Source organism: Megalopta genalis, chromosome 5 (assembly GCF_051020955.1).
Source record: "Megalopta genalis isolate 19385.01 chromosome 5, iyMegGena1_principal, whole genome shotgun sequence".
In the NCBI taxonomy this organism is placed as follows: Eukaryota; Metazoa; Arthropoda; class Insecta; order Hymenoptera; family Halictidae; genus Megalopta; species Megalopta genalis.
The window spans coordinates 23353645-23371254 of NC_135017.1; the positions used below are offsets into that span (position 1 = coordinate 23353645).

The 17610-nt window shown below is 47.3% G+C and overlaps 2 protein-coding genes across 9 annotated transcripts in view; both read right to left on the bottom strand.

Moving 5' to 3' along the window:
• The window catches only part of LOC143259440 (uncharacterized), a 475413-nt gene that overhangs the window by 105040 nt on the left and 352763 nt on the right, over positions 1 to 17610 (bottom strand). The gene's annotated exons all lie outside the window — the stretch shown is intronic.
• LOC117223929 (homeobox protein abdominal-A homolog) overlaps positions 1 to 17610 on the bottom strand; it is a 78812-nt gene that overhangs the window by 54970 nt on the left and 6232 nt on the right. For both annotated transcript variants that reach the window (XM_033476524.2, XM_033476525.2), the window contains exon 2: positions 8872 to 8904. In XM_033476524.2, the coding sequence (XP_033332415.1) occupies positions 8872 to 8904 (33 nt within the window). The remainder of the gene's footprint in view (positions 1 to 8871; positions 8905 to 17610) is intronic.

Below are 17610 nucleotides of genomic sequence, written 5' to 3' on the forward strand. Positions count from 1 at the left end.
GAGGGTGGCACCGAAATCACGAGTGAATTATGTAACCCGTTGCATACCGATTTTTCCACCATTCGCGGGAACCCGGTGCAAAATTCACTATGACTCCGAAAGCTGGACATTTTAATATCAAAGTACGGTAAATTCTCCCAAATTGTTCCTCAGCTTGTACACAAAAATGAACAATTTAGAAAGAGGAGATACAATTATGGTTTAAAAGCAGCTCTTCGTTCAAGGTCGAATAAAACGATCGGAAAAAAATGTTACGTCGAGTTTTAAGAGATCGTTGCAAAGTAGAAACTTCGATCTTTCCACCTGTGATGGACTCGGTCGGAACAAAAATTGTCTGTCGTCTCTAGAGACATTTCAATTCGTCGTTTATCGAAGGTGGCGTGTCTCGAGTTTCCCATCCGACAATGTCGTAATTCACGCTCGTTATTTCCGAGCGACGCGCATCACAGATTTATAAAAATAGTCGAAGCAGAACGTTCTCGGCAATTTATAGAAATGTTACTCGTCGTTGTTCGAATCGGAGAGGATCGAATGGCCGGTGGGCTAAACGAGCGGCGTCGCTACTAGGCGTGGCAATTGTGTCAGCATCGCAATATCAATTCATCAAGTGAAATTGTGAGAGCGATAATTTACAATGAATTACCGCCCATTGTTGTCGGCTAATGTCGAATTAAGTTGTAATAATTTATACGTTTATTGCCGGGCGTTCGTTCATTGAAAAGCAACAATGCGCCGGTCGTAAAACAAAGACAAACAGCTGCTCGAACGCGCAGCTAGAAAGTGCTACCACCCTTGACATATCTTTCGACGAATCCGCAACGATCGACTTCGTCCTCGATAGAGTTTCTCGAGAGAAACGTTTCACGAAATTCCGCAAAATAGCGGAAAGGAGGTTTTAATTATCGGAGCCTGGCGGGAATCGCTGGGCGCTGGCTGGGGGCCGTTCCGCGGGAAAGAAAACGGCGCCGTCGGGCGACTAATGGAGTAACCTAATTGCCAGGGCGCGCCCTCCCGCGTTTAATACAAAATATAAGTTCGGTTGCTGCGAAATTTGGTCGCAGTCCAAACGGAGTCGCGACGCAACCGACCGCAGAGAAACGGTTCTCGCGGAGTAATATCCACGGAGCCATCAGCAGGCCGCCGATCCCTGACCTCAAAATGCGCCACGTTCGCATACCAACTGCGACAGATTAGATACACGTATCTCCCCGGTTTAATTCTGTGTTATAAAATGGATGCGTTTCTTTCCCAATTTTACGCCGGGCGCACCGGCGTCGCGTCGTATATTCCGCTGCAGTGCCCGTTGACGAATAGAAACGGCGAGTAACGCCTCCAGCCCGACGTTTATTCCGGCGTCATATCGACCGAGAAGAACAAGTTAACTCGTCATATAAATTCATCCCCGTGGCCTTTTTATTCGCTTATTTGTACCCAAGGGGTGGCCCGAAATTCCCGGCTGGATTTCGGTCGCGAACCACTTTTTCGCGTCCAGTTTCTCTTTCATTGCGCGCCTGGCGACTTATATTCGATATAGCATTATTTTCACGCTGAAAATCTCGTTAATTTTCTATCACGATTGTCATGTAAAGATTCATTCTCGATGTTCCAAGCGACGGAGATTTATAATGGGAACAGCAAAAATTCTTCTGCGATCCAATGATTACTTTTGCACCAACAGTGATAACATCTACGCTCTTAAAATGCAATAACTTCTTTGAAACTGGACGAAATGACTCCAATGTTTTTCTTTTTAGGTGATAGAAAGACTAGTCTACGAGACAATGACTAAAATCCATTTTTATTTTTAATTTCGCTATTACTTGGATTAGCATAAAAAAAATAAAAACACTCGCGTTTTCAACATTTTTATCCTACAACGAAAATTTAAAGAATATGCTTCGTAGATCTCGGTGAACTCGTATGCGCGTTAAAAATTCCAGTCACTGGTTCTTCTATCGCCCGAAAAAGAATTCAAGTCGTTCAGTCTAGTTTTAAAGAAGTCGATGCATATTAAAAGGCGAATACTTTTGCGAGGCAACGTGTATGCACACGTTTTGAACCGCGTACGTTCGAATGCTCGCGGAAACAGAGATAGAAGCGAACAAAATTCGCGGCATGTTGTTTCGTAAAACGTTTTTAAAATTCAGGAAAATTGCCACGGACGCGAAACAATGGACATTAGTCAGTTGTACAGGCACCGGCGTAATTGCCAGCATTGTGTATCTGTTCATTCCAAACGACTCGTTACCGTCGTCGGTAATTAAAATTCTCATGAATATTCGTCGAGAGGCAATCGACTCTTCTTCGCTCATTGCTCGAAAGTTCTGTTTTTTCTTTTTTAAATAACTAAGGACGAGGAGTCTTCCGTCTAAGGTTGCAACGGCGATCTTCGCGCGGAGCAGCGTATATAATTTTGTTTCGGTGTTGAATCCGACGGCGATACGGGATACGCTGGTTCGTCGGATCGGTGTTGGTCTCCGAAAGCCACCCAGTCGCCAATCCCGATCCCAACCTCAACGGTGTAGTACGTTCACGTAGCGGCGATAGATTACGGCCATAGACACGGCGACGGATATTGCAGCGAGTGGAAGAGAAAGAATGACGCGCTTGAGTTGAATTCAAAGTGTTATTCTTGCATTACTTTATAGAGAACGCGACGGAGTGCCGCGGAATTTCAACCGGACGGTTCTTCCCCCGATAGAACGAATCATCCGACGTTATGCCACTCCGTTTCACCCCGAGCCCCGTCGGAATTAAAATAGGAAACTACCCCCTTAAATTCAAATCGATCGATTCAACGTTTAAACTTTCATTCTGATACTCGATATCTACTTTATTTCTACGTTCACTCGACGATTCAACGGAATTCTGCCATCTCGTTTCATCGCCAACCCTTGAAAATCTATACTCGATCATGTTTAATTTTTTTCACTCGGATGTCATCGATGCGACGACGCTATAGTTGTATTCGTGTCAAAGTGGAATTTCGGTTTAATTATTATTTCTTTTTTGTACTGCAAGATAAGGTAATATATTTTATTTTATTTGATATTTATATATTTTATTATTTGATTACTATCATATGTTATTTATATTTTGTTATTTTTTACTTTTTATATTTACATATTTTATTTGATAATTCCTATAAGATATCGCAGAATTTTTGCAAAATTTATCAGAAAATTCTTCTTGGTCAAGCATTTCATTCGTTTATAATTTTGTATTTCTTTAAATTCAATGCAATGAAAAATGCAATGAAAATTTCCATCAAGGATTAATACTTAGAATTTGTTACTAATATTTTGCTGCGCTATTTCCGTTTACAAACTATTAAATTGTTGGTTCGAGATTGAGGACGAGAATCCTTTATAATCTAAGCGGTAATCGATTTTATTTGACGTATCGCGATTCCGATTAATTCCGACAAATTAATTGATCTGACCATTAAACGGATTAAGAACGAAATAAGATAATGTTAATGACGCAGGCCAGAGTGTACCAGCTGTCGAAGATGTGCAGATAGTTGTTGACAAAGTGGCGACTCCTCTAGCCGGGATTATCGATGCAAAACCGATCGAGGAAAAAGAAGTACGGCCGCGTGACGACCGATGCATAATGCATCGTGCGTGGCCGGGGTCTAAGCGTCGATTCGCGAACATAACTTCAATTACAATTAGTCGAACATCCTGGAGGTCTTCGCGCGACACGTTCCCACAGGTATTTCGGCTGACGCACTCCGAATTGCATCTCGATCTCTACAACATATATGTACATGTGTATGTATATATGTACGTATATATATATGTATATACGTATATACGACCGAAGGGCTACTATTCGATACAAGCAACACGAATCTGCCAGCGCCATTTCGAAAACAGCATCCGGATTTGTCTCCGCGATATCCGCTCGGCTCGAATTTGAAGCGGTTGTTCCGGTAGAGACTCGGCTGGCGAGATTAAAGGCTAACTGGGGATGGCTTGTTGCCCCGAATTGCAGAACTTGCTCAAATTTGTGAACGGTCGGGGCTCTGGCTCCCGCTACCGACCGGAGGACACGGACAACGCTCTGCCGAAACAACCGGCGAAATCCTACGTTGCGCACTCCAGTTATCGCGGCGATAAATAAAACGCTTTACGTATGCTTAAAGCGTATGCGGTAATTGTAAAATGTTTAAACGCGCGATAGACGATCATTGGCGGTCGTTTGTTAGATCAGGATAACGATGTTGCAGCGAAGACGCCTCGATTTTTCGTAACTTCCTAAAGTTCTATAATTGTACTTGTTTCATAATTAGTCCAATAATTCGCATATTTGCGTTTTTATTTCTGCACAGATGCCACGATTTCATAATAGAAGGTCGCTCTACACCTGTTCCGTCATTTGAGTAGTCTCGTAATGTACAGTAACTCGTATTCGAACACATTTTAAAACTGAATAACTTTTTTAAAAGTGGCCGAAACAACTCACATTCAATTTTTAATTTATATCTTTTCGTAAACCTTGTTCGTAGACATTTTTATTTCGTGTCTGCAAATTTTTCTGTTAAATTGCAATCGGTTGGAATGAAAAAATATCGCATTTTTAAACTCTTTTTCCGTGTCGATAACGAGTATTTGAAAAATTCATGTCGCAGATATCGGTGAGTTATATACGTACTGAAAATCTTATCGAAATTGGCTGACGTCGTTATATTATTACGAACAATTAAAGACAGCGAAAATCGCGGTCTTCCGCGATCTTCGACAAAAAATCTGTGAAAAATCCAGAGATTTTGACATCGACGATTTTAACAACTATAGCTTATAATATCGTTCAAATTTTCGTTCTCAACTCGGATAAAAAAGTTAAAGAGCACGAGTTCCTTATTTCTCTCGTCATTCCAGCTAACAGCAAAATTAAAAAGAGGTATTTTAGTCAATGTACAGTAAACTAGTCCGCCCATCTCCAAAAAAAATTCAAATCGTTTCGTTCAACGTGAAAAATATAACACTGTTTTAAAAGGTGTCCGAATATTAATGCGAGTCACTGTGCAACAGAAAATCTAAGTTCACTTTTGCCAAATCGAACTGAATTTTCAGCGGCGAATTCGAACCGCTGCATCGCAAAAATGAACTGGGCAACGCGCGCATAAATGCTCAACGTATTTCAAAAGATTCGTCATTTCCCACAGAACGTTACAACGAAGCTGGAAGGCGCTTACCGAAGAAAACCTCTCAGCCATCAGCCATCGAACGGACCGAGCATCTCGCAGCCGAACGCCGGGCGTTTTAAAATGTCTGAATCATCCGAATCCAGGATCGCGCGAGCCGCAGACCGTTGAATTAATTCAACAACCATCTTGCCGAACAAGTTGTCCAGCCAGAGAACGATCGTAGCGATCGTCGCGAACGGTCGATTGTCCGTTCGGAACGGTTTGGCCTAACCGAGCAACATAACTGTTCCGTTCGTACGGCGTCGACTTCCTGCGGCGTAATCGGGCGGCGCTTCTATTTAAAATTATGATCCGCTCCGGTGTAAACAAACCATCGCGATAAGCCCCTTCCCGTGACCGGGGCCCGCGGTTTTAATTTCGCCTAATCGGCTGTTTACAGCGGCGCTCGCCTCCCCCCCTCCGGTTAATAGGCCGTATAAAAGATAGTCGCGGACGTAGTTTTGCGGGCAGCGAACGCTATCACGGCGACGACAGGTGTGCGGTCCCGCGGCCCGTGCACTGCTCAGGTCCCTCTTGCATGCGCAACTGACATAAATGAACAGGGGGGCATATACAACACACGCCGGCGGGCACGTGCTGCGAGGAATCGAGTGAACGACCGGTGCCCTTGACTTTTCTTGACACAGTTCGGCGACAGAAGCGGGTCTCCGGGGCTTACGTCCGCGCAAGGACATCTTTTTTACGCCGCAATGAACCCGCGAACGACGCCATCTTATAAAAGCGAGAGCCGACGCCCGAGCCGGGCCGGGCCAGGCCGGGCCGAGATCATCGGCGGCCCGGCTCCACGAATTGACGCACGAATTAGCCTTAAAGCGACTTATTTCGCGGGCCACGCCGTCCGACGCGACGCTAAGGAGAGTTTAACGATGCGCCAGCGCGATGCTTTTATCGTCGAACTCCTCGCGCCAAGTTTTACGGGCAGACAGTGCCTTTGGAACTCCTTTTCCGACCCTGTCCAATGATACAATGGCGACCCTGATTGCTGGAACTGTTCCCCGTGTTGTTACCCCCTTGGCGTCGCGTTTGCCGAGGACGATCGCAGTGCGTCGTTTGGGAGCGAGCATAGACGGTGAAACAATGAGGACGATGACTTGCTCGGTCTCTCGAGTCGCGCGACGCTACGGAGAGAAACTGTATTAACCTGTTAACCGAAATATTCCGTCACGCCACGAAGACAGCTCCAATGGGCGTGACGATTATCTTCCTCATTTTGTAGATGTGTAATATGTCGAGGTTACGATTTACGCTCCGTTCTTACCCACTGGAACATAGCGTGACCGTATGGCAACACTTCGAATTTGTATAGTTTAGTTCTAAACACCACGTTAACGTTCTTTTTATATTTAATGTGGTCGGGGTGTCAGGTTATGCTAGAGAAAACTGTGCAGCAACTAACAGGATGTATAAAATGGCGGCCATATACTTAAAACCTCTTAAAAAAAAGGTACAACTTCTCAAACACTGGACTAAATAAGTTTAAATCTTTTTTAGATGACTGAAGGACTAGCTTATTAGACAATGGCTGTAATACTTCTTTTTAAATTTTGCTATTACTTGGAATAACAAGAAGATTAAAGTCGTCGTTTTCTACTTTGTTGTCTGAGCCTATAACGAAAATTTAAGAAATACGTTTTGTAGATCTCGGTAACTTACATGATACACGATGAATAAATATCATCGGAAAGATCTACAACGATCTACAGCTTTCTAAGATTTTACTGTACTACCTCGGCAATTAGATACTTCATGGATTACGTCTGGTAGCTCGGGCGAAATATAAATCAATGTAATGAAACGTGAATTGAAAAGAACGATTCAAACTGTCTCCACATATTTCTGGAATAGCAGGACTTCGGGCCAGCCTGGCTGGGACTCAGACTTGTAAGCCTACCGTTTCACTTGCAACTTCGAAAACCAGTTTCAATCAACAGCGTTGTATACCCACGCTGTTTCATCATACACAGATAGCTTCCTGTTCTTCACCTAATCCAAGCATCTGAAGATCTTCTATACGCCCATCATCTCGCCTTTAATTACTTTAATAGAACGTACAGCGTATTTGTCAACGCGTTTTCAACGGTTAAGTTCCGTCGTATTTTACGAATAAAATACTCTTTAACGGGATACAACGACGGCCGCTCGAATCAAGGCCAACGGAAAGATCGATCTGAAAAAGTAGCCGATCCCGAAATAGCACAGTAGGAAATTTCGGCAGGAAGTTCTCGAAAGCCTCGGAAGGGTTAAAGAACGGGGACTACCGGTTCTCGGTCGGAACCGTGACCAATGGTCCGCCATCTTGGCAGCCCGGGTCCTTTATTCGGCGAACCGGCGGGCAACCGGCGTGTCCTCCGTCCAGTTTTCGTGTTGGTCCCGCTGCTGCCTGGCGGAAATTTGAGCGACGGTTGTAATGGGAGCCGGGAAAAAGTGGCAACCGGCTCGCATGATAACGCCTCGTGAATGAAAGCGACTCTTACGCTCGGAAATATGGCTGCCATATGTGGCGGCAGCACGCTTGGGAACAGATTCGTCCCCGCGCGCATCCGAGACTCGTTTTACCTCTCTGACCACTTCCAGCCGACGATCCTCCGCCGAGATTTACGCGCGAGCCCGGCTATGCGTCGCGGATAAGAGGAGTTTTTCACGCTTTCAAGGACACTCGGCATGCTAACCTCCCCCTCCTGCCACGGTCCCGCCGACTCGGCCCGAGAACGGTCGGATAAATTATGGAACTGGATTAGAATTGTAAATCGAATCCCGGTCTAAGCCACGTGCTATTGTCCTGTCGATTCCGGGTCTTTCTCCGATTTTGCGACCGCCGGGACGCCGTGTCTGTTCTTTCGCCGATTTAAATACTGCTCGGTGAAATACGACGCTGGTCCAACGGCTCTCGTTTACATTTAAATTGCGTCGCGCCGGTTATTGATTGTGCAAATGGCTTTCTCAGCCGAGTGCTACAATTATCGGCGATTAGCCGATCCGCTCGCTATCTATTCGCCTCCCCACCGGTTTTCCCGCAAAATACGGCTTAAACGCGGCCGGCCTTTTAGAATAATACGTCAAATCTTTATTTTTCCATTAACTCGCGCGGCATAATAGACCCTAATCATTTGTATGCCCGGACGCATTTCACTCGATAACTTTTATCTGGAATTATCTTATTTTATCTGGAACGTTCCTTTCGTTCTGTTTTCGCACGTAGAATCGACCACGTATACTCGCGCAATTTTTCAGCAATTTGTTGAATGCGAACAGTAATACGACAAAAGAAAAACAAGTCTCTATAAACTGTTCGTCTAATTCGCCGATTATGTAGTCGCAATTCGACGTTAAGTTACGCTTTGTTTTCGTTACTGGAAGAATGGTTTTCTACACAAATATACAAACGAATTGAATTATATTAAATATAAAACTTGTTCGATATCATAGTCCGCTGAATCTTATCGATGCCTCAAGATGCACGAGGTCAAATATACTCCGAAAACTCGAGACTCTGCTCGAGTGAAATCACTTGTCCAGCAATTGTCCGCTGAAAATTCGCTCGTCTCCAACATCGGTGCAACACGATTAATAAAAAAGCAAACCATCAGCAAGCTTCGAAAACGCGGGTCTCGATAAACGATGAACGGTGTTCTAGGTAACAATAAGGTAATACTCACCGCACACGACTCTGTCGAACGGGCTCATCCAATCTGCAAGCAAAAATAGAAAGAATCGTAATTAGAGAGAGTGTCTCGGCGTCGAATCGATCCGATGCGAATATTATCGAGCTCTTTAACCCCGCCCGTGAAACGCATGCACCGGGATAAACGGGCGCCGAGGACGCGGACAATGGCGGCCGAGCGGGTGGAAAGAAAAATAGATGACGGAGACAGGATCGGAGAGAGAGAGAGAGAGAGAGAGAGAGAGAGAGAGAGAGAGAGAGAAGAAAGAGAGGAGAGGGAGAGAGCGCGAAGAAAGAGAGAGAGAAGAAAGAGAGGAGAGGGAGAGAGCGCGAAGAAAGAGAGAGAGAGAGAGAGAAGGAAGAAAGAGAGGAGAGGGAGAGAGAGAAGGAAGAAAGAGATGAGAGGGAGAGAGAGAAGGAAGAAAGAGAGGAGAGGGCTAGAGCGCGAAGAAAGAGAGAGGAGAGAAAGAGAAGCGCGGAACAGGGAGACAGAGGCGGGCGTGTGCAACGCGAAACTTATTCCAACGGGTACGCAATTAGAAAGTAGGAAATTCGCGGCAGCTCGACACGCAAAGCTCTCCCGCTGTAACTTCTCTCCGCAGCCGTTAGAAACGGGGATTAGACGAACGGATCGTGAACGTTCGAGCGTAACGGGCTTAATCCCTTCCCGCGACGTCGTCTTCCCTCGATTAAACAGAAACGTCGCTGGATTAGACCGGCCTGGCGACGATCTTTCTGGGCCACGGACCGCGGGGACAGCCAACCGGCCGGTCTGCAAACGTTGTCCGATCAAAGGGAACACGCGCCCGTTCAGAAATCGTCCACCCAAAACCGTTAACAATGCGGTACATTGTATCACGAGCGACATAAGTTCTCCGCGGGGGTTAGAAACGTATTTCGCCCCGTCTTTCGATCCTCTCGACGAACCACGGCACTTACAAGTTCTGCTTCCATGACGCAGAACTCGGCTCGGAAGTGCCGGCAAGACGTTGCCGCGATTGCATCTACCAGGTCTTTTTGCTGGTAACGAGCTTCTGCTGCTATGTTCGTACAAATCTTCGCTTCCCTGCATTTCTCTGATTTGTGCGTGTTCTTTGGCGCGTTGCGAGCGCTGTTTTAGTACTTTGACGGTAGAAGCTCGGGGAAAAGCGAGCCGGCGGCGACGTCGCCGTTTAATGAAACGCACGCTAATCGAAATGGCAAGCGGTTGGAGTTACAATATTACTGTTACAATAATGAATAAAATCATTCGAAACAGCATGTAATCGCCGTTAAAAGGTATAGTTTATACAGTAGAGTCCAAGTTCATTCCCTGCCAATAATAATGTCTGTTCGAATGTCTGCAAGGTGATCGTTGCCAGACTCGAATGAAACCGTGTCGGCAAGTACATATGTATCCCTAATCACTCCGAGGTGAACGTTGACAACAATAGCTCCGAAACGAACTAAAAAAAAACGTCGAACAATATGAACGAAAAATTGAAGCGAAATGTATCGACAGCAAGGCGATCGTTCTGCGAGAAGTCTTCCGCGAGTAAATATGTAAGGCCGTTCCACTGTGTGCCTCTTTATTCCTCCCACCCGGGCCCGTTCCAATTAACGACGTTATCCGACTATATTGGCCGATCGCGGACGTTATCCGACTATAGAACGCGGCGTTTATCCGAATAAATCGTGCCGCGGTTACAACACACAGTGTGTCGCGACTACCGCGACGCGTAGAGAGAGCTCTCCGGCTCTCTCTACCCTTGGTTCGCGGCTCGTAAAGTTATTCTTACGCACTCGTAAACCAGATAAGGACTTTATTGAATCGCGAATAGACACTTCTCGCGAACGTTGCCCGATAAGACGGCGCGTTGCGCCGGGGAGGAAAAAAGGAGCAGCGCCGGCATCGACTCCGGGAGTAAATTACCCCGGGGAGCACGCGTTCGCCGGCTATTTATGGAGATAATTAAAGAATCCTATTAGCCGCGAATTATATCGCGGCCCGAGTACGGCGACCGCCGTTTCAATTTTCTATTATACAAACGCTGCGATATCTCAGCCGCGTATCGGGGGACGCGTCTACTTATCATAACTAGACGGAGGAGCTTTCGCGGTTGCGCCGGGAGACGGTAAGCGCCACGTGAACGGCGCAGAGATAAGAAGAATCAATAACGATATTATTGTTTTAGTAAAATTGTTCGAGAGGTACGCACTGTGCGAAGAACGTGCTACTGGACGGAATTTACTGGTTGGAGCTTGTAATTAAACACGCTTGAGCTTCTTCATATTTTGTTTAAATACTTGTGACATCGAATAAAGAATATAAAAGTGTATATACTTCTGAGCTAGTTAGCTGTCGTGAAGAAATGGCAACACTTTGTGTTATTACCAGACTGCGGATTTTATGCCTTTATGACAAAAATGAGTAGATCGATTTTAAAGCAGTAGACCGATTAAGAGAATTAAAGGGCGTTATTACATCATTTTCAAGTTACTAAAACTGTTAAAAGCTGAAAGAACCTTTTACCTGATAACTGGTAGTTTATTACCCAGTGTATTGATATTGTATCACATACCGAGACTCGTGTCCCTGATCTTACGTTCACGAGATGCTTATTTAGTCTATACAGTGGAACAACGACTGGCAGAACTTGGGCCGAGCTGCGAAAATAAATCAACGACTCGGCGGAACAACAGCCCCCTCTGAGGACTGGTTCGCGAAAAAGTTCTGGAACGACGCGCAAGAAATTCTGTCCTCTCTCTCTCTCTCTCTCTCTCTCTCACCGTTTTAGCCCGAGGCGTTTTCCAGAAGATGAAAACGCAAGCTGGAGATCGAGACGCCGGACGACGAGCCGGTTGGTTCGTGATTTACGGCAGTGTTAGATCGCTAGAACGCATCCTCTAGCTCCGCAGCTCTTCGCGGGGGGAAAAAAGAAAGAGAGAGAAGGAAAAAAGGCGATTGCGAAAGCGCGGAGAATAAATACATTGTCGGGTACATTACGGCGAGGTGTTGATAGCGGAATGGTCTTCGGAAAATAATTTGCATACCGGACGATTACAGCTTCATCGCAATATATCCGATCGGCGCGGAGAGCTCGCTCGCTCGCCGCAAGACGGGGATCCTCTCTCGCGTGATTTCGAATCGGTTGAAATCCGGGGACGTTAATTCGAGCGAAAATTTCAGTGTTCGCGACGCGTGTGCTATATACACGGTACATATATATTTCGAGGCGGTCTCGTTACAGCCGGCCGGCCGATGAGATCGTTATAGTTCGAGCGAGTTATTGGCGGACGCGAGAAATCATGGCCGCGCCATTATCGTTACTGTCCACTCGACTCTTCCCATTGTCCCAGGAAACCTTCGCCGCCTTATTGCCACCAGCTTCGGGGCTGTTTGCGACCCGACGTTTCAGTCAATGGGAGCCCGCTGCACCGGATGTGCCGCGCTCGACTCCCGAAAACTTGCAGGTAGCCTAAACTCCGCTTCTCGAGAGACCCTCGAAGCATCCTGGCATGTACCGTGCGCGCCGACCTTGCCTTCGACGGACGATTTCGGAGCGCATTCGGTACGTGTAGGAATTGGCTGATTAAAACGGCAGAAATTGTCGCGCCGATAGTTATATAAACTGTCCCGGCTAAAGCCGGCGAACCCGGCGCGAACGGAAACAAACATTCGCCCGCGAACGAGAAAGGTTAGCTCCAAATTACGCCATTCGGCGACAGTTACGAACTAAATAGCAAACGCGCGATAAGTAAAATGTAATTTTTAGCCGCTCGAGTCCCATGGGTCATTGGAGAAACACGGTCGAAAAATTGCCGAATATCGCGATAGCGTTTGTTTTAATGTGCGTGCTTGTACTTCAAGTTTCGTTCAATAAGAATTATAGATAAGATAAGCGACGAAGTACACACAAAATGTGTTAGTTGTATTATTTACATTAAAACGAAAAAAAAGCAGCTATTCGATGTACGCGCGTCAGTTAAGTTGAGCAGACTCGACAGTTCTGTGTGTGCGCCGTCAGTTGTCCGTGGCGATCAAATATCCTGGGATTATTCGACAGAAAATCTGAACAGCACGATCAAGCTATGTACTTGGGACTCGAACGGTTAATTTCTCTCTCTGTGTGTGTGTATGTGTCGTCAATCGACTTTCCACGTTGGAAAGCATCGATGATGCCCGCGGGGGGCTCCACGAGACCCGACGCGAGGCACGCATAATCGGTCGCGTAATTCACGGTATCGAAAACTGCGACGATTAAGAAATCTATCGCGATATCGCAACAACACGATACCGACTGTAAGTTAATTAAGATAGCCGGGCCCGATAGAAATCGCGTTGCGCCGGTGTGCCCGTATTCGCGAAAGCCCACCGGCGAGCCAAATGAAAAGAAATGCGTTAAGATACGGTCAAGTGTGCGCGTAGAACGCGCGCATTCTCTCCTCCAGTTCCATTTTCCTCCGTGGAAGGAAGCTAAGCAACGGGCCAACCACCACATCTTACACTTCCGACTGATTTTCCTTTTTTTCTTCTTCTTCTTCTTTTCGGGACGCGCGTCCATTCTACTTGATTCCCGGCCGAGGAAAACTTCCACGGATTTCCACGATCTCCGGAAGTAAATTCACGGTTAACCGGCTCGAGTTCACTGGGAAAACTCTGCCACGATTTTCGTACGGGAACACCGCGATCGTGGATCACCGATTTTCCATTATCCTTTTAGCCGAGGAAGCGTCTGGCACGTGGAAGAACGTGTTTACGGTTCACCGCGTTGTAAATTAGCATCTAACGCGCGCGACATTTGCATTCGCGGCCACATTCGGCTCGCCGAGACCGTGAATCATCGTCGATTTATCTCTTGGGTCGCTTTTATCTCGATTCCGAATACTGTTGCACGATTCCGTAATGGCCCGTTAGGGGGGAAATTCGCACGCACCAAATCACGTTTCGAAAATTGCTAACGAGAGTTACTCGCCATTGAATCGGACACGACGCTTCAAAATTTCGAGACGCCGCGGAGAAGGCATCGCTCGGGAACTATTCCTTTCCGTTACGAATCGGCAAAATCGGCGGTACGATCGAAAAGTTCACTAAAATTCGCAACAAAGCTCAATGTCGATCGAAGCGAAACAGAGGAACAATCGCGTGAAAACGCTATCCCTCAGCTACTCCAAATCCGTGTCACCACCCACGCATCCATTAAAAAATTGAAGATCGAAGGAAGATCGTTCGAGAGAACTGGTCGTCTGTGAGACGCTACGGAGGAAGAATCGCGCGGAAACTGTCCCTCGGTTGCTCCGAATCCACGACACCGCCCACGCGTCCATTAAAAAATTGATAAAAATTCTAGACTGAAAGAAGATCGTCCGAGACAACTAGACGAGGACCAAGACGGTCGACGAGCCGCTACGGAGGGAGATCCGGCGGAGGTCCCCAGTTTTTCGGGACCCTCGGAATTCCACGGGGCTGCAATAAAAATACCCGTCCCCTCGTGTGCCCCCGATCGGTTGTCGCCAATTATTTTCGTAGAGTTTATTTTCGCGCGAGCGTCGCCCGCGCGCGGAGCCGCCTCGGACGCGCCGCTTTTCATTAAATTCTGTGCGCGCGGGAGACGAAGGTCCGCCGCGGAATTTATCGCGAGTCGCGCGGAAACAATGGCGGCCGAGACGTGGCTTTTAAAAATACAGCTCGCCTCGCCGGGAAAGAAAGAGGGTTTCCCTCGGTCCGCAAATACACGCGTTAGAACGCCGCCGGCACTTTGTCCGAGCTAATACGCCCGCGGACAAAGCCGGGGCCCCGCACGCGGAATGCATTATGCGGAACACGGAGAAATAGCTCTGGTCGAGCGAAACGCGGCGACGAGACGTTTCCAGGCCGCCTATCGCGCCGCGAGCACGCTCCCGAACGCGCCTATTGTTCCCGTAAATCCAAAATGGAGGGCCGGCTGGCATTCCAATCGCCCGGCTGTGTAAGAGAGCTTGTCGAGCAGACGCTCGCGCGAATTAACACGCCGGCTGCCGGATCAACGTCCAAGAACACCGCTGGCCAACTTCCTCCCGGCGGCCTAGGAAGTCCAACTTGCCGGAAATTTATCGTCGTCGCTGACGGGAACACTTTCAGATCCCTCGATAAGCGGAACGCTCTCTGCCGGATCAATGTCTTGCGAGGTAGCTTGTTCTTCCCGAACCCTTTGATTGCTTTCTTCGCCTCGGTTCGAGAGCGCCTCCGCTTTTCGATTAATTAGTGTTCGCCTCGAGATCTTCGGCCGGATAAACTTGTACGAGGAATCCGGATTCGAATATATTTTTCGGGAACGGAGCTTGTAAGCGCTGCATTTGTCGCGGGTAGATTGAGAGCTCTGGAATTTTTTGGGGGGGGGGGCGTGGATACAAAGCGAGGGAGTTCCGGATGGTACCGACGAGAAAAATTCGAATCGGCCGGCGAGGATATAATTTGTAAACGGACGCTCGTAATAGGGCGTTCAATTATTTTTCGCGATACAGATCGAGCCAGCTGGACCGCGTGTTTGGGCTCTCGATCAGCGAAAACGAGAATAAGGTTGTTGGCGTGGGAGAATTTATGGGCGACTTAATCGCTAAGAACTAGATAGCGAATGTTTATGTAAACTGGGCATTAGATCGAGCACATCGTAAAGATGAAAATTGAGCAGACATTTTCTCGATAAAGAGGCTCGTTTAGGTGAAAGATTTGAGAAAATCCGTGATATATTCGGACCGCAGATTACGGTGATTCTAATGCGTTTTTATAATGGAGCTGGACGGGTGTGCACAGTTCCACAGCGTACGACGCGATGAAATACGAAGGGATTGTGACCGTCCTAATCAACTCGTCGAGATACACCGTTGACTATAATTAACAAGTTGCGCTATGAAAAGATACAATCGAACCGTGCATCCAGAAAATGTCTGTCGACGCCTAACTATATTATCGCAATTGTTTACCGCAAGAATGCATCAACACGATTCGCAGTACGCCCCGTCCAATTAGTCATGAAAATATTCGGCCATCTTAAATGTTATGCAGATTTCGCGGGGAATTCTATTCCGGGAAAGTAAACGTTAATACGGAGCCGGTATCAAATGAATATTTAGCAGCTTGCCCTGTCTCCGATAGCATCTTCCGTCGATCAGCACGTTCGGAATAATTACATTTATTAACAGTGCTTTTTTTTTCTTTTTCAGTTCCGCAAAAACTTGCATGCTACGTGGAATCGCTTAAGCTTACGCACACGGCGCATGCCTCTCCCACGCTTTCTGGACGCATTTAATAATAGATTCCGTTGTGCTCGCCACGTTAACACCGTCGTCTTCGAACACCATTTTCCGCCGCTCCGAAATCCCTCATTCATTAGCATCGTCGTCATGCGCCAGCAACAATCGGACTAATTTGTCTAGATGCAAGAAGACCGATGGAGTGTCATGGAACTATTTCATTCCATTCGGTGAATTGATTTGATTTGATTTCATGCGATCTTTCAGGCTGGCTTGGCCGACGATCGACGGGCACCGCAGCAACGTGCCGTTTAATAAAATACGATTAGACCGCAGATTTTGATACGAGATAAAAATTTCGCGAATGGACGTCGAGCACGAGTTCAGTTTTTCTGCTGCGAAACGTTTACAAATTGAGCCGAGTAAAACGGAGTATCAAATCCATCTGAACACCGATACATTTATTCGCGAACCGCGAAAAAATCGAAAGTCTGACACGACGCTGAGGACTGTTCTTCTGTTCTCCATTCGAATTCGCTTATTCCACGGAGTATCCGTAATTAAAGGCCGCGAAATCGGCGCGGAAACCCCGAGCGACCGTTGACGATCCGCTTCGAATACCAATCGGAGCGATGGAGTCCCCGGGCAGCCTAAGATGGCCGGTTGCTTTACGAGCGACTGTGCCGTCTGTGCCACGCGAAGCGTTTATTTTCGAATGGCGGGCGCGCGCGCGACGGATGTTTACAACGAATCGTTGCAAACAAACGGGTCCCGGGAACGGATCGCCGATGGACGAGTAACGCGCGTTATCTATCGAGACCGCCGTCGGCCGGAATTAATGCCGGACTTATTAACTTTGAAGCGGATTATCGGCCGCGGACCGTTCCGGCCGCGACTCCGCGCCGTGACCAACGGCACGCCGATATTAATTAAACCGATACGATTAAACGGCCGGCTAGAAATCGCTGCGATAACATGACTGGACGGGGCTCGGCGGAATTCTTTATGAATCCGGCGAGCGAGCCGATTCATCCGCGAGAAGGGTAACGTATTGTTAACGCGCCGCTATAATTAACTCGGCCGGACCGTTCGCGTATGTATCGGCGCGCGAGAAATCGCGTCCCGGTGAATCGACTTCGCAGATATGTATTCGCAAAAGTTTCGGATCGCGGTGCTGCTCCCTCCCCGCCGGCCCCGGCCGAAAGAATAACCATAAACACGTGTGCCGTAGGTCAGTTCCGATCCGCCGAGGCCACCCAAACGTTCCCAGCTGTTTGGAGCAGCATATTTCCAGGTTTTTCTCGGCCGACGATGAGTGAATTAATGAAATCGCGATTAACTTGCTGCCGGAAGAGGATGCCGCGAAAGGAATCTGCGCGGGAACAAGGATCGGAGCGCGGAAAAAAACTGCTCCGAAACGCCTCTAACACACCGGCGAATCATAAATTCGCGCTCCGATCGAACCGTGATTTATCGGCTTATCGATTAGTTAGTCGAAATCGAAGCTCCTCTCGCTGTTCGG